The sequence below is a fragment of the Pyrus communis genome, chromosome 16 (genome assembly GCF_041283825.1).
Source record: "Pyrus communis isolate YQ-2024b chromosome 16, ASM4128382v1, whole genome shotgun sequence".
NCBI classification, from domain to species: domain Eukaryota; kingdom Viridiplantae; phylum Streptophyta; class Magnoliopsida; order Rosales; family Rosaceae; genus Pyrus; species Pyrus communis.
The window spans coordinates 3450887-3469315 of NC_142580.1; the positions used below are offsets into that span (position 1 = coordinate 3450887).

General features: G+C 39.3%; 1 protein-coding gene and 1 pseudogene across 2 annotated transcripts; both read left to right on the top strand.

The window, feature by feature from the left end:
* The first annotated feature begins 86 nt into the window (after positions 1-86).
* LOC137731412 (cytochrome b5-like) lies at positions 87-2019 on the top strand (annotated as a pseudogene). Its single transcript, XR_015957953.1, has 3 exons — positions 87-502; positions 1343-1409; positions 1537-2019. The product of XR_015957953.1 is annotated as a cytochrome b5-like (transcript).
* Positions 2020-5737: 3718 nt separating this feature from the next.
* On the top strand, positions 5738-6082 carry LOC148689838 (uncharacterized). The gene has a single exon (XM_088687845.1). The coding sequence runs from the start codon at positions 5738-5740 to the stop codon at positions 6080-6082; it is 345 nt and encodes a 114-aa protein (XP_088543971.1).
* Positions 6083-18429: the final 12347 nt, after the last annotated feature.

Sequence of the window (18429 nt, forward strand, 5' to 3'; positions counted from 1 at the left end):
AGTTCAAACCTCATCCTTGTAAATTAGTGTAGTATGGCCCGGCTCATAGCATGGATCACGATTCATGCATCGTGCACCTCTTGGTCTACGTTATGAGCCGATTTATTGTAAAATTTTCGAAAAGGCCCTACCCGATAAGAATTCTAATAAAATCTTTACAAGAAGATGCGTTAGGTAAGAAGAATAAACATCCTATTTGATTATAAGTTGGTTTCTTTGTTAAATACAGAGAGTTTTGGCTCAGCCGAAATAGTTAGAAAGTCAAACAACCTCCTCCGCACGCAACCTATTATTGTACCGAAAACCTCTACCACCATACAAGTCCTCCCGAATAAGATTCAACCAACAGAGAGAGAATATCTGGTATAGGTTGAAGAAACGTGCAGCAACGAGAATCTCTGAAGTTGGTTGAGCGAACACAGAAAGATGCCGACGTTGACGAAGCTGTATTCAATGCAAGAAGCGTCACAGCACAAACTGCTGGGTCGTCATCGATGGCAAGGTATTTCTTGAGTTTCTTCAAAAGAAACACTTTGAATATTCCAACTTTTAGGGTTGTTTGTGTTCAGGACGATTCAGTGTGTCCTTAATCTATAGGTCATAAACAAGGTCAAAGAAAGAGACTTTGGAATACTACCTGCAAAACCCATGTTATATTTTCATCGATAGTTTACTTTTTACTGCTGTAATTCCTCTGCGTTTCTCTGTTTCTGGGTCAAGCTTCCTCCTCTTCACTCATAAATTTTTACCTATAGATAGTACAGTTTGGTTGGATTGGATTGTCATCAGGAGTGATCTGTCATGTGTGCTTTTGCTATTCATAATCTTGTTTAAATTACAGATGAGTAGTCTTGTGGTATAAGTAATTGATTGTGATTCGCGACTCTTGCTGTATTCTGTCTAAAGTGTAACTGGCTTTTGTACCCAACAATTGGCCTAAAGAACTCTCTTTCCATCAAACGAACCGGTGACTAGTTTAAGCATACGTCGTGTTTTATTCATGATGCTTGCAGCCTTTACTGTGCTTGTTGCATTTATGAATTAATATTCATGTGAGTTTTATCTGTCAAATTTGGTATGCATCTCGCCATCTTTTTTCTCCTAAATATCGGATATATTGAGTATGCAGAATGGGGACAGCCCCATCACTGCTGGAGGTTTTTCATCCTCCAAATTATGTCTTGATCTGTTTTGAAATGATCAATTTGATTGTCGATGCCATAACGAATTTAGAACTTAATTTTTCGTTGCTGGTTTGATTTCTCTGTTTTGTTTTGAATTGGAGAACTAAAATTTGACGTCAATCTGAATGATCTGATCATAGTGTATTGGTTAATCCCAGGTGTATGATGTGTCAACCTATTTGGACGACCACCCTGGTGGAGACGACGTACTCCTGGCTGCAACTGGTGCATTTCCAAGCTTCCTTTCTCAATTGTTCGAACATTTTGTTTCAGTTCAGATAATCATTTTAAACAACAATGTAGATACAAACACAAATTTGTAATCTGACGTGTTGAGATTCGATTTCATTAGGACGAGATGCCACCGAAGATTTTGAAGATGCTGGGCACAGCAAAACTGCCAGGGAGGAAATGAAAGCCTTACGTATTGGAGAACTTGACACCACTTCCTCGGATATTCCAGGGCTAGAGATTTTCTCCGAGAATCAGCCACCCGGCTATCCCAAGAAGCTTGCCAATTTGACAAAGCGATACTGGATTGTTCCAGCGGCTGTTGTTGGCATCTCCGTGGTTATTGGAGTCGTGTACTTGCGCAAGAAGTGATCATCCAATACAATTTTGCCCTTTTCATACAACTCGAAGGGAAAGTTCATCACAATTTTGAATGGGAGGCGAGACAAAGCCAACAATGCTCCTTGCTTTGTGAGAGTCAGGGAAATATCTTTTCAAAATTGTATTGAGGAATATGCATATCGTGATTGAAAAATTTTAATGTATGGATTTCAAATATGAAATTTATTATATGGAAATTGTATGTCATTGAGGTTAGGGGAAATCCATGACTTGTTTGTTTGTGAGTCTCCATTGTTTTCAGGAAAATTATAGTAAACGTCTTGATTAACCCCTTTTTAAAACCAAATTTATCCACCGCACTGTGGCGAGTCAAAAATCCTTTGAGTACACTAGGCACTAAAACACGCCGAACTCGGAATGTTATTTTTATGGCTAGCTACTGTTCACATGTTACTATTCACACGCTCATAAATCCTAAACCCTGCCTCTGTGCGCCTTGGGCGTTCCAAGGGCATGAGTATGGGTTGCAGCTAGTGCCTGAGCTCATTGGATTTAGGTTGCTGTTGCATCTACCTGTGTCTAAACCATCAATTTTATTTATTTTATGTTTTTTTTATTAAGATTTTCTTTTTTCCCTTACCATAACACCAAATTATCATCTTCATGTTCTATAAAATATGTTTTCAGTGAAAATTTTCTTATAATCCATGTCAAAGACACTCGAAAAAAAGATATAAATATAAATAAAGTAAGGTAGGAAGAAAGAAAAAATTCAATGGAAAAAGGAAAAAGCAATAAATAAAATAGAAAATTAAACAATCGGTACTTACTTACCGATTGTAAAGAGAATTTGTCGCTAATTATGTAGCGCCCCAAATTCATTGAAATTGCAAGGGTGGTAGCGATTGTTACTTGCACTGGTCGCTATCTTCATACTGATCCCTCATTTTCAAAATTTTATTTCTTTATTTCTTTATTTTTTTTAAGATTTTATCGTTAACTTTTTGTTTTGGCATGCATGGAACCAGTCTCATTTTACATGCGCAGGGCTGGCCTCGATTTGTGCCAAGTATCCCGCCTTATTTTTTGTGCACGGAGCTCACCTCGTTTTGCGTGTCAGAGGCCGACTCCATTTCCTTAAGAGAAGCCTACCTTCTTTTGCATGCCATGGGTCGTCTCATTCTGTGCGAGCTGAGTTTGCCTCCTTTTTTGTGCATCTAGCCCGCTTAACAGCCATGTTTTTTTGTACATTTTTGTTAATTTTTATTTTATTTCTTTTCCCATTACAACAAACTATCATATTCATGTGTTTCAAATTCCGTGTGTGGAACCCGACTCGTTTTCTGAGCACCTAGGAGTTCGCATTGTTCTACATGCACAAAGTTCGGCTCGTTATATGTGCTTGGGTTTGCCTCATTCTGGATGTGTGGTGTCCGCATCGTTTTGCATGATAGAAGCCCACCCCTTTTTGAGTCTATAGAGCCCACGTTGTTTCACCGTGCACGGAGCCATCCTTGTTTTTCGTGCGTGGAGCTCGCCTCGTTTTGCATGCCAGAAGCCCGCCTTGTTTTCTGTGAGCGGAGCTCGCCTTGTTTTGCGGGCCATGGTTCGCCTCGTTCTGCAGGAGCTGAGTTCGATTCGTTTTACGTGCGTTGAGCCTGCCTAACCCTTTTTTTTTATATGCAAATTTTTGATTTTCGCAAAATATTTTTCCTAAGCATTAATTTAAACTTTTTAAGGAATTTGTGAGCAGTTTTATGGTTTATTAAGCAACAAATGTAAATTTAGTTGAATATTTTAGCCGAAAACTAAAAAAATATGGTAGTGAGGCTCTACACTCAAGAATCTCAACGGAAAGTCTCACCTCAAATTTCAAAACTTTACAGTGAGGCAAAGGTGAAAATAAATAGATTGAACGGTGATTTATGTACGAATTTGCAAAACTGACTAAAAACCGTAAGTGTTAATCCATGTTTTTTGTGAAAAACGAATTTTTTTTTATTTTCTCGAAATATTTTCCGTTAGCATTAAGGAAATCTTTATAATGTATTTGGAAGCGAATTTACGATTTATTCAGCAACAAGTGTATATTTAGTAGAATATTTAAGCCGAAAAGTAAAAAAATAAGAAAAAATACATAGATGTAAAATGTATATTTAGTGTACAATAGATTTTGCACGGTAAAATATATTTTAAAGAATATGAATATGATAGTTTGTTGTAATGGTAAGAGAAATAAAAGAAAAATTAACTAAAATGTACAAAAATGGATGAAATTCTTGGGGGTGCCAAAAAGTCACATGTGCTTCAAAATATATTTTTTCCAGACGTGGAGCCCAACTCGTTTTTTGAGCACCCAAGGGTTCACCTCGTTTTGCGTGCGAGGGTCTGGCTTGTCATATGTACCTAGGTTCGCCTCATTCTGCATGTGAATACCCTACATTGTTTTTGAGTCGGAGGTGAAAATAAATTCGTACTTAAATCGTCGTTCAATCTATTATTTTCACCTTGGCTTTTCTTGAAGTTTAAAAATTAACGTATGATTTTCCGTGGGTATTCGTTAGGGTGGAACCCATTTTTGACAATGTTTTGGACAGTCTTCCTTAACGCTCATTGAAATATTTCGCAAAAAAAAAAAAAAATTTGCATTTTACACAAAAGATGTGACAGTATTTGAATGAAGTCAGAACATGCTAAACTGTTTAGCAAAGTTGCCATTTTGAACTCTTAACCCACAAGATTTAAACCTTAAACCTTTCATTTATAAGTAAATAAAAATAACACTAGACAATAAATAAAAAAAAACCACTAAACCTTTCATTTGTATACATATTTATCATACTTTTTGGACAGACAACAAAGATGAAGGGATTGTTATTATTTTTGCTCAGCTATCTCGATAGATGGAGAGAGTTTTCAATGTGCCGCAAAAATATATTGGCTATTTTCTCCCTGCCAGTTTCAATCCCAGGACAAATTGTATTCGAACATAACTCAAATCCAACAACGCACCAGGGAACTGACGACAGATATCTCCAAAATAAATATTTACTAGAATTATTGAGAATACTGACTGCATTTTTTGAAAAAAAAAAAATGAAGTTTTCATTTCTTGTTGGAATTCTCAACATAAATTGAGAATTTTGGTAAGACATTATAACCGTGCGGTTGATAAAGTCACCCCTATAAAAAGTATGAAATTATTTATATTATGATCTCAACGACTTCAAAATGGTCTCACATGATGTGGGAGCTATTCTAGCTACAACTTCATTGAAATTTCAAAAACCACACAAGATTTTGTTTCAGCGCCAGATATTGAAAAGGTCATATAACTCAAGTGGTTAAGAGCATTTCACATGAGCTTGAAGTCTTGTATTTGAATCGCCCTCTCAGTATTGCTTATATTAAAAGAATACAAAGACATGTAACTCAAGTAATAGCGATACACATCTCGTATTTTATCAACTATGAATGAAATACACTAAAATGTTCTTTATCGCATGTTTAATGTTCATTGGATGACGAGAGTATGTATTTTGAATGAAGTTAAATATGAACACGACAAAAAGTTTAAAAAAGGAAAACAAAGGTATTTTAGAACACCTCATATTTTCAATATTCAAATTCAAATTCAAATAATCATTTGTGAGGTGCCAGAGAATCATGAGAGTTTCCATAGCATTACCCACCTCCAAAACCCTATCCATCTTTGGTCTATCTGCCAGTTTCGATCCCAAGACCTATTGGATTCGAACAGTTCTCAAACCCAACAAATGTACAAGGGATCCGGCGACAAAAATCTCCAAAGAATTACACTAAACCATAACAAAAATATTGGGCCTAAAGCCCATAACAGCACATTCATATAGAGGCGGCCCACAGAAGAAACAAGAAAGAAAGGAGGGAGACTGGTGAAATCCAAAATCTCAAATCTGCAGAGTTACCCGAAAATTTTCTGAAATGCGAAGATTTGGGGAATGGCGCAGCAAGCAGTGCAGAAGAACACGATGTACGTCGGAGGACTGGCGGAGGAGGTGAACGAGTCGATACTCCACGCGGCGTTCATACCCTTTGGGGACATCAAGGACGTAAAGACGCCGCTGGATCAAGCCACCCAGAAGCACCGCTCTTTTGGGTTCGTCACGTTTTTGGAGAGAGAGGACTCCGCCGCCGCCGAGCTGTACGGCCGAGTCCTCACCGTCAATTACGCCCTACCTGAGAAAATCAAGGGCGGTCAACAGGGTTGGGCCGCCCAGCCCAGTAAGTCCTCTTCCCCTTTACTCCTTATCTCTTCCATTGTTGGTACCTGTGTGCGGATTTGACCAACTTGTGGGCGGATTTGACCGTACGCTTGATTTGTTTAGATGGGTTTGCTTGATTAATTAATTATCTGGGTTGGCTGGGATGTTTTGATCCTTGGGTTTTGGTGTGTTTTGGGTTTAGGGTTTGTAATTGATTTTTTATTTTCTTTTGTATTAATTTGCCATTTACTACTACGATATGTTAGTATTCTTATTCGCTTAGAAGTTAAAGGTTTTAAGTTTGAATCTCGTGAATGACATATTCAATATTAAATTAAGCTGTTCATTATGTGGTTTTAGCCGAACTTCCTCTCCTTCTAGTGTAAAAATATATTAATGTACTAAAAAAAAAAAATTTCCTGTTATTAAGCGGTTTGGAGGATGTTTGGAAGTTATTTTTAAAGCAAATTAATGAAAAAACTTGAAAATTTTGAGTTCTAACGATAAGAACAAAATAAAGAGTACAGTGAATACTACTAGGATTGACTTTTTAGTGTAAAAATGTGGTTTCTCATTAAAGTGAATAGTACCGAGAGTTTTTCATTAAAGTTCTTTATTTTTAAATAGTTGGAAGCCAATTTGGTGAAAATGTTTTCTGAACCAATTTTCAGTAAAAATACAATTAAATCCTTGTAAACTTGTCAAGCTCTCTTGTAAAACTTTGCTAAACGAAACGAAACTGATACTCGATTCTTAATCTCGTATAGACGGGCATGCTCCGATGTAATAGGGCTCATCTTCCTCTCCTTGAAAGTATGAAACCGAGCAGGATTAATGAATATCGATCTAGTTCGGATACTCGATTTCTGCATCTCTCGACTACACGAACTTACACTTGGTTGCTCAAGAGCGTTCTATTAGAGAAATGATATCCGTACACCCCTTAACACTTCAGCTAACTCAACGACTGAAGATTAATGCACTAGTAAACACGAAACTGATTACAATGCCAACATTAAGTTCAAGGAGAGACTCAACATAGATGAATTGAAAAGGTACGAACAACGCATAAACTAACCATGAAACAAATTATCTAGTGCAGGAGGATTTTGAAATTCATGTTCTGACGAGTAATGAAAACTACGCGATCACCTCTTGTTTCGAATTATTGCACATTAATCATCAAGCTCCTCGTCAAACTATTCACCTTGATCAAACGGAAAAAGGGACTCGAGTCAGAAACTATGGCCTCTATTCGCGGCGGACAACAGGCCGTGGAGGCAAGATTGACTCCACAAACTTTACGCTTCTAATAGTCTTTGCAGAAGGTGCCATCGAACGTAAAGAGGGATACAAGTCAACAGTTGAGGCCTCTATTTGTCGAGAACGAGGGGTGTCGAACAATAAACAATTCTTGACACTTGGGAATGGAGGCAACAAGGTCCCGAAATTTTCTGGACGAACAAAAACCTCAGCAGATGCAGCATCACCAAAACACAATCTTACTTCTTTGGAGCAGTCAAAATTTGCAAGAAAATCTCAGTCCAAGAAAGTTTGTGGATGGCGAATGGGATGAAGGGCCGGGTTCTTCATCGTCCCAAAAAAGAGCGATCATAGCCATAAATACCTGAGGAGCATTGGTAGAAATTACATGGGGCTTCAAATAACCCGAAAACAAATACCGTCGAGATTTGGAGTATCAATTGTGGCCTTCAGAATAAGTTGGTGGCCTAATCCAGATAATCTCAAGACCTTTAGGTGCTGAGTAGAGATGTTGATGTATTTCAACTTGTGGCATTTATCCATCAACAAAATCTCATGGATGGAAATGTCTGACCAACGTCACATATTCCAGATTTATAGCTTTCAGAACTTGAACCCTACGAGCCTTGCAGTGCATAAGTTGCAAAGTTTTGAGACTGGAACTTGGAACAACAATCACCCAGTTCAGCATGCTTGTGGTGGCGCTAAAAGAACACGAAGTTAATGACAAAGACTTGATGGAAGGGCAACCAGAAGACAGAGCTTTGTTTCTGGAAGATGACAGCTTCCAGAGACATAGCTTTCAAACAGGGAAAAAGGCTTTCACCTTCAAGAGCTTCAAGAAGATCCCCATTGTCCCAAGAAACGTCGTAACTCCTATTAATAATGCCACCTAGTCTCACGTACTCCAAAATGAGACTAGTTAAAAATTTGGTAACTTTAACGAAAAGCTTCTGGTACTGTTCACTTTAACGAAAAACCACATTTTTATGCTAAAAATCAATCTGAGTACTATTCACTTAACCCTTTATTTTGTCCTTATTGTTAAAACTTAAAAATTTCAAGCCATTTTCATTAGTTTTCCGTAAAAAATTTGCATTCACAAGGGTTTGGCTCGGCATGCAGTAGTAGTATCCGATTTGGTTTTCATGAATCCTCCCATGATCATCTAATTTTCTTTGAGGCCGAAGGCTGATATCCAACGCTTGAACGCTTCTCTCCACTGCGAAACTCAACCACTTGTCTGCGCTAGTGGCGCCTATAAGGTCAGGGTTGTATGATGCGATGCGAAGCCTGAATTTGTCCAGTGAGACATTGTCTCTTTGACAATGCTCATACCGTTTCAAACACCTTTCCACGAACTTGACGAACAATTTTGCACGTCGGAGATCATCTTCACACCCGGGGTTGCCTTCATCATCGACGTCAAAATCTAATACGGGGGCTTCCAATGACGAAAAGTGTGCCCACTGCATGGACACAAGGCTCAATCGGACACAAAATTTAGCGGGAACAAGCTGGAAGAATTTTTGAATGACAAGGTCGGGCAGGTAAGCCAGTAGTGAAATGCGCCCAGCCATCAGCTCATGATCCAGATTTTCGCCATCTAGTTCCTCGTTAGTGGGTGTTTTTGTTTCCGTGCCGGCTACAGGTGGCGGCGCCATGTAACTTGCCGTGGTTGATGCTGCTGCTGCTTCTCCGGAGATGCCGAAATAAAAACTCCACTGAACCTGCAAAACTGGAGGAGTCGATCAATGCTTTTTCGTGTTGATAACAAGGAATCCCTTTCCCAGAACAGATTTAGGGTTAAGGGTTTGATAAGGAGATATTAAATTTTTTAATTTTGGTGTTATTACGGGTAATTAGATTCCTAAGAGCATTCCCACCGTTGAGTTTGGCTCGGGGGATAGGCTCCAAAACAAGGGCCCAAGGGCCGGTGGGAGGGCTCCAGCGTGGGCTAGCCCGATGGAAGGGGGAGGCCCGAGCTCTGGGCCCGTGGGGGATTGCCAGCCCGAGAGCCCGGGGTGGGCGTGACGTCAGGTTGATGCTAGGGTGGCGTCATCGCAATATTTAATTTTTTTTTGTGTCAGGCGCGTGCACCCCACCCGCGCGTGGGAGCGCGTCGCCGACACAAAAATCAGAAAAAAAAAAAAAGAATCTGTCAGTTACCGTTGGGAAGCCACGTGGCTTCCCACGGTGCGTTAGATCTTAACGGTCACTTAATTTGGACCGTTCAATCTCAACGGTAAAAAAAAAAATTAAGTCAGATTTAATATCCACCTTTCGATCTGAGATCAACGGTGGATATTAAAATGCTTTATAAATTAAAAAATAAATGAAAAAATAGTTTTAAAAATCTGAAAAGTTACCGTTGTGACACGTGGCCCAATCTGGAGTGTTGGAATTCAAATTTTTTTATATCCAACGGCAAAGATTAATTAATTGAATAAAAATTTTAAAAAAATTGTAAAAAATTCAAAAAAATATCTGAAAAATCTGAAAAAATTTGTAAAAAAAATTGTTTTTACTTTTCTATAAATACCTTCTCATTATCATCTACCTTACACAACAATTTCATATTTTCTCAACTACTTTCAATCACATTCCTTTCTTTGTCTCAAAGTTTGAAAGTTTGAATCCACTTTCAATCATATACTAAGAATTACATAAACATAAACATAAAAAAATTACATAAACATAAACATAAACATACTAAGAATTACATAAATATAAACATAAAAAAATTACATAAACATACCAAATAATAAAACACACCAAATAAAATAACATAAACATACCAAATTCAAAAAAACACACTAAATGAACTTAATTATCTTCAGCTTGTTTCAATGCCCACTGGTGTTCTATCAAGTTAATTTGTCAGGCATTGTGCATGTCTGGCATTTGAAATGCAGTATATCGTTGAATGAGCCTTTCATTGTAACGTCCATCCCTTTGTAATGACTCATGTTGCATGGGCTCATCGATGGCGTCATGAGCACAATATATACGTGTTCTTGAATTGTTCATCGGGTCTGGCTCATATTCATCAACAGCTTCATAATCGTACTCATCTTCCACAATCATGTTGTGAAGAATGATGCACGTCATCATGATGGATCGAAGCGACTTTACATCAAACAATCTGGCAGCACTCCTGACGATCGCCCAGCGAGCTTGGAGGATACCGAAACAACGCTCCATATCCTTCCTGCACCCCTCTTGACAGCTTGCAAAGTGTTTTTCCTTTGCACTCCGCGGACGTGGCACTGTTTTGACAAATGTTGACCATCGCGGGTAAATGCCGTCAGCTAAGTAGTATGGCCCGTCGTACATACGTCCGTTGACCTAATACGTAACTTTTGGTGTCTTTCCTTGCAGGACATCGTTGAACACTGGGAATTGGGTAAGGACGTTGATGTCATTTTGAGCTCCCGGGACCCCGAAAAAGGCGTGCCAAATCCATGTATCAAAAGATGCCACCGCCTCCAGAATGATACTTTTTGCTCATTTTCTGTCCTCGTAAGCGCCTTGCCATGCACTTGGACAGTTTTTCCACGTCCAGTGCATACAATCAATGCTTCCAATCATCCCAGGAAAGCCACGCATCTCCGCCTTCTTCAACAGCAGCTCCAAGTCCATGTGTGTAGGTTTGCGGAGGTACTCAGCGGTGTAGATAGATTCGATTGCTCTGCAAAACCTCATCAGGGACTCAAGAATGGTTGATTTCCCCATCCTCGTTATCTCATCCACTTGATCTGCAGATACTCCATATGCAAGCATCCGCAAGGCAGCAGTAATTTTTTGCTTAGACAGTAGACCCATAGCACCAAAAACATCTTTTTTTTTGCATAAAATAAGAATCATGGTTGCAAACAGCAATCATGATTTTGTTGAACAAATGTCGTTCCATTCTAAAACGACGTCTAAAGTACGTATCAGGAAATGCACTATTAGGAACAAAATAATCATCCAAGAGTTCCATACCTCGTCGTTGCCTGCTTCTATCAAGGTTTCCGGAACGGCTGGGCCTGCAGATCTGAGCCGCAGCTTGGATGACTCGACGGGAATGTGAGGCTCTACCCTTTCTTACTTCGTCATCTCTCATTTGACGCTCCTCATCATCTTCCCTCTCATTTCTAACCCCCTGGTGATTGAACATTGCTTCTGATTCGTTAAACAATTCTTCCTCTTCCTGATTGAATTCCCACATCATCCTTGAGGAAGAAGAAGAAGACATTGAAAGAAAGAAACAGAAACTATGAATAATAATACAGATTTTTGTGAATAAGGAAGCAGAAACTATGAATAATGATAAAGATCTTGAGAATTTTGGTGTGAGATTTGTGAGGATGGATGGTGGATTATATAGAGGATTCAAATAGGATTAGGTTGTGCATAATGTCACGTGGTATGCCGTCATTTGTTACAAATCTGATGGAAATCTATCCTCAAAGATTGTGAACAGATTATGACACGTGGCATGCCGTCATTCGTTAAAAATCTGATGGAAATCTATTCTCAAAGATTGTGAACAGATTATGACACGTGGCGCGACGTGATTGGTTAATAATCTTATCAGAAATTCATCACCAATAATTGTATTATTTTGTATTATTTAATAATACTTCGGATAATGACACGTGGCGCAACGAGAACGATTAAAAATCTTATCCGATATTACAATTAAAATTATTTTGTATTATTTTATAAATAAATAAAATACTAATATTTTATTGTCTATTGCCAGGGCTATTGAAGTGTAACAGTGGAGATGCAAATTCTATTGCCAGGGCTATTTACTGTTCATTAAGGGCAGTTACTGTTCATTAGGTGGATTGAATAGTGCATTGCCAGGGGGAGGGCTCCAACGCTGGAGTTGCTCTAATGATGCATGCAAACGTTGAGTTCGAATCACAGCATTAAGAGATTGCAATGATCTGAGAAAGCACGAAGCTAACAATTATATACGATAGAAAGAGCTTTACTCGGTGGCAGGGGTGGCGGCAGTTCTACTCGTCGGTTTCGTCGAATTTGGAACCTGACAGGCGGCAGCGAGGGGCGGGTGGCAGTGCCGACGATGTTAAGATTTGTTTAGGGTTATTTATTTATGTTTCAATAAATAATGAGTTATCCTGTTCTATAGCAAGTCTGTTGAGGAAGTAGTTTAGTAAGTACATCCCTTTTCTTTAGGAGTACTCCAAAAGTCGAGATGTGTTGTGAGTCATAGAAATTAGGGGTGAGCACGGGCTGAGTCGAGTTAAGCCTAAATTTGAAAGAATTGGACCGGATTCGTTTAAAAATGCAACGGGCCGATTAATGGATTTTGATTTTGAAATCGGAACTAACCCGGCTCTTGTGAAACGGGCTTATTTGGGCTTATTCTTATGGATACACGGGTCCATTTTTTTTTCCCTTTCTCTAGGTCAGAACAGATTATCAGGTTGGTCTTCGGGCTAGAAGTGCACCGGTTCATCCGAAAGCTTTTTCCCAATGACTTTTGAACGCAGAGATTCCCTCCCCAACACTTGAATCAACACTATCACAAGTCAGCTCAGAATTTGGGTGTAAGCTCATAATCCAGATGGTATAAGGTCCAAAACAGAAATGGAATATCACACTCTTACACCAGTGACTGTAAGCTCATAATCCAGGAGGTGTTTGGACTAATAGATAAAATTACAAGTGAGTCAGGTGGCTTTAGTTTTGTCTCACCAATTTTGTGTGTGATGGATAACATTTATAATCAAAGCTCAAGATTGCTTCCAACTGAATCGAGATTCTCTTCGGATCTCTGTGTCTATAGCTGAATAATCACATATCATAACATCAGGTGATTCAGACCACTCACGTTTAATCTTGTCATCCTCATTAGGCCATTGCATTGGCTTACCTCACATAAACCAAAGTCCGGACCGGATCTCTCCTTCCCTTCAACAGCCTGAATCACATGATCTTTAGGTTCTAGACACTAGTTCCTTCCAACTATCTTATAGCATTTTCTCTTATTACGCACCAACTGAATCTTAAAACATGCAAATGCATTTTTCAATCAAAATGTGAGATTTTATTACAATACTTAACGTGTATTTATTACTATCACTATCTCAACAGTTTAAGATGGTAATTATATTTAACTTCTCCCAACTAAACACAGCCACCAGTTTTCTCTCCTCTCTAACCTTTCCTTCTCTCTGCCTTTAAGAAAAAAGAAACCCCCCAGCTGCTGATCCTTGCTTCGGCTTGGGGTTGGCGGCAACATGACTTCCCCCACTTTCTAGCCTTTCTTTCCTTTTTCTCTTCCTTCTCCACCATCTGCATCTTCCCTCTTCCCCTTCTTTCCTCCAACCTTCCCAACTTTTTCTAGCTCTTCTTCCCTCTATCCCATCCATATCCCATCTCTACATCTTCTTTTTTCCTATACTTTCCTTCTTCCTTCCTTCCTCCTTCCTTCATTCCACTCAAAAGTTTTTTATTTTCCCTTTTTTTTCTTTTGGTCTTTGTTTTGGCTTCCCTTGAGCTTCGTTCTATGAACTCTATTTCAATTCCCATGAACTGGTCTCAAATCTAGACCTTCATGGCCCTCTCCTGCCCTGGTGCAACTTTTCGTCACGCGTCCTCAACCATCGGCCTCTGCTACTCGGCCTGTGTGCTTCTTCTCAGGTGTTAGGTGGCTGTCAAAGTGCTTTTAGCACTATCTGGTAGGATTATGGGAATGCTTCTTACGCGGGTGGCTTGCTCACCCCTATTTTCTTGTGATCTATTTCTTTAGTCGGTTCGTTCTCTTGGTGGTGGTGGCGGCTTGCGATGGAGGCGCATCTCGTGGCTGCGGGTTCCGTTCCAGTCTTAGGGTTATTTTGTTGTTGTTCAACTGGTTACTTTTAGGCCTATCTTTTGTATTTTCTTTTTGGGTAAATGACAAAAAACTACCTCAACTATTGGTGTCATGACACTTTGATCTCATTTTTTAAATTGACAATATCATACCTCATCTTACGAATTTGTGATAATGTCAGACCTCCATCGGTTTTTCTGTTAATTTCTCTATTAAATGTTGACGTGGCTAGAGATGGGGTCCACTCACTAATCCAACTGGTTTAAAAAATAATTAAATATATTTTTAATAATTAAATATTAAAAAATTAAGAATAAAAAAGGGTAAAGTACAAAAAACTACCTCAACTATTGGTGTCCCGACACTTTCATACCTCATCTTTTAAAATTGACAATGTCATACCTCATCTTACAAATTTGTGCCAATGTTATACCTTCTGTTAGCTTGGCATGAATTTCTCAGTTAAATGCTAACGTGGCATGATTCAGGGCCCACTTTCTATTAAAAAAATTAATAAAATACTATTAAAAACTAAAAAAAAATTATTTAATAATTTTTAAATATTAAAATAATAAAAAAAAAGTTAAAAAAAAAAAAACCTTCATCCTCCCCCCCCCTCCCCGGCATCCTTCTTTCTTCTCCCTCATCCCCCCCACCCCCTGCTGCAACCCTGCAACCTAGAAAACAAAGGAAGAAAATAAAAAAAATAAAAAAAAACTTTATCCCTTCCCACCCTCACCACCCCCCCCCCCCCCGGCGTCCTTCTTTCTTCTCCCCCATCCTCCTCCACCCCCTCTTCTCCCCTACCCGAGCCCTTACTGCAACCCTTAAAAAAAAAAAAAAAAAAAAAAAAAATCCCAGTTCTTCTTCCCCTCACATCCACCCTCCGCACCCATCCTTACACCCACCCAACCTCGCACCCACCCCTCGCGGAATCAGCGAACGGGATCTGGGTTTTTTTTTTCTTCTTCTTCCTCCTCCTTCTTTTGCTTTCTGGTTTGGCAGGGGGTTGGATTTGTTTTTTTTGGGGGGGGGGGGATGAACTGGGCTTGTTTTTTTTGGGGGGAGGGACGAACTGGGTTGGGTTTGTTTTTTTTCTCTTCTTCTTCTTCTTCTTCTCCTCCTTCCTTCCTTCCTTTTTCTTCTTCTTCTTCTTCTTCTTCGGGGGGTTGAGGCAAAAATTTATTTATTTATTTTTGGTTGAATCATGCAGGGAAGAAGAAGATGGGGAGAGAGAAAAGGAGGAAGGGGGTGGATGGGAAGGTTTTGATTTTTTTGATTTTTTTTTTTGTTTCAACTTTTTTTTATTATTTTAATATTTAAAAATATTAAATGATTTTTTTTAATAGAAAGTGGGATCTGGATTAAGCCACGTCAGCATTTAACTGATAAATTAACGGCAGGCTAACGGAAGGTATAACATTGGCACAAATTCGTAAGATGAGGTATGACATTGTCAATTTTAAAAGATAAGGTATGAAAGTATCATGACACCAATAGTTGAGATAGTTTTTTGTACTTTACCCAATAAAAAAAACAAAAAAAATTAAAAATGGCCTATGGGTGCGAGCCTCCCCTTTCCTCTACCTGCACCAACCTTCTTCTTCTTTTCGACAACCACCAAACTCTTCCCCATCCCCCCAACCTTTCCTAATCCACCCCCATCTCCCACCTCTTCCCTTCCCCTACCTCTTCCCTTCCCCTACCTCTTCCCATCCCTTTCAAACCCAAACCCAAACCCTAATTCTCCATTTTCAAACAGAAAACCCCAACCTTCCCCACCCGATGCGAGAAGAGAGTTATCCCTGGCGAAGAGGTGGCCGGGAGGTGCCACGGGAGCGTCCATGCAACAAGCCTAGAAAACATGTTTGTAAGCACCGAAAACTTTGCCATTGAAACTGTGACATCCTACATCGCCCATGGGAGTGATCCTTAAATGTATATTCTCATCCCTATCTAGCACGAGGCCTTTTGGGAGCTCACTGGCTTCGGGTTCCGTAGGAACTCCGAAGTTAAGCGAGAAGGGGGCTAGAGCAATCCCATGATGGGTGACCCACTGGGAAGTTGCTCGTGAGTTCCCAAAAACAAAACCGTTAGGGAATGGTAAGCCCAAAGCGGACAATATCGTGCTACAGTGGTGGAGTGGGCCCGGGAAGTGATCCGCCCCGGGCTGGGATGTGACAATTGGAATCAGAGCCAATCCCTGGCCGGAAATGTGCCGACGAAGACGTTGGGCCCCTAAGGGAAGTGGATTGTGACATCCCACATCGCCCAAGGGAGTGATCCTTAAATGTATATTCCCATCCCTATCTAGCACGAGGCCTTTTGGGAGCTCACTGGCTTCGGGTTCCGTAGGAACTCCGAAGTTAAGCGAGAAGGGGGCTAGAGCAATCCCATGATGGGTGACCCACTGGGAAGTTGCTCGTGAGTTCCCAAAAACAAAACCGTGAGGGAATGGTAAGCCCAAAGCGGACAATATCATGCTACGGTGGTGGAGCGGGCCCGGGAAGTGATCCGCCCCGGGCCTGGATGTGACAGAAACTCGGTCTTGGCATTTGCCGGAGGGTTGCGCAGCAATTATTTTGGAGTATTTGGACCCATCAGAGATTTATAAATTGGCAAAGCTGAATCGGGCGTTTCGCGGCGATGATTCTGAGTTTTGTTTCTTCTTTTCTATTTGGGTGCCGAGAAAGTGTGGGAAAATTGGGAAAGTTAGATTCTTTGAATTGAATTGTATCATTGTGGTGTGGGTTTGATTGGTTTCTATGTTTTCTCATTTATCGAATTTCGTTTTCAATTTTTGTTTAGCCCAACCTTGGGAAGGAGGTGGAGATAAAGGAAGAGATGGCGGCGGTGGGGTGGTGAAGGAAGGTTGGGGGGGGATGGGTGGGAAGGGTGGGAAGAGTTTCTGGGTTTTGGGGATGCAGGTGTCCAGAGAGAAAGAAGAGAGAGATGCGAGAGAGAGTGTGAATCCTACAATTTTATATAAAAAATAAATTTATTTTTAATTTTATAATATTTAATTATTTTTTAATCCAGTTGGATTAGTGAGTGGACCCTGTTTCTAGTCACGTCAGCACTGAACAGAAAAATTAACAGAAAAACTGACGGAAGTCTGATATTGTCACAAATTCTTAAGTTGAGATATGACATTGTCATTTTTAAAAGATTAGGTATGAAAGTATCGTTTGATCCATAGTTGAGGTAATTTTGTGTAATTTTTGTTGTTGTTGGGCTTGTATTTAGGTAGTGGACTACCCTTTGGGCTCTCTTTTTCCTTGTACTTACCTTTTTTTTAATGAAAGTAAATTAGTTTGACAAAAAAAAAAAAAAAAAAAAACAGTAATTATATTTATACATGTAAGTATTGAAGTCAGTTCCAAAATGTGAACAGGGTTATCAGAATTTAAAGGACATTGAAAACATTTGCCTTGCTTGTTTAATTATTGTGTTTTTACTTTTTAGTCACTAATGTAATATTTTAAGGACATTGAGAAAAATTTTGAACCATCTTAATCTTATCCAACTATAGTGAATGATTCCCACACGCTTCAATGTCTCTATATAGAAAAAGATTGGATATGCCAGGTCGTTTTCATGTTATTAATTAGGAGTGGTTGAGCGGTAGGTGAACAAGAGTACGATATCAAAACTTTTTAGGCCTTTTTTGGTAGACCGAGTGAGATTGAGCTTTAGGACATGATTAGATTGAAAGGAACATATAAATCAAGATTTCTAACTCATGTGTTAGGACATGTTAGATAACACACTTTATTGTGGATTCATAATCCATCATATACTGTCTATCTTACATTTCAACACAACAAACAACAGACTGAATTGAAGTATATTTTAATTTTAATTGGTCACAATTTATCCCAACTAACTCAACAAACAGAGATGCGGTGTTGATGACAATGATTTTCTTAGACGCGGTGTCTAGGAGATCGAGAATGTATTTAAACTAGCTTGGTCTTTGAACGTATGAAATTGTTTAGTGTACTTAGCACACTGAACGATACACCAGGTGAGACTCATAATTTAAGTATTAAAAAACTCAGGAGGTGGTAACCCACACGTATAACCAAATTTTGCTTAGTCTCACCCACCTATATTCTCAACCCACCAATCATTACATGTTTCCACATAACCAGCCGAATTCCAGAAAAGGTTAAACTTTTTCCTTTGGAGAACTTAGTTGGTGAACTGATCTGAACGCAGATCTTGAGCTTCAATTTTTAAAGCAAGAAAACCTCCTTTGACCTTGTGCATTTCCTTTGTGTTCAAGATTAAGATGAGCTTAAGAGTAACTAAAAGCAATATAATCATT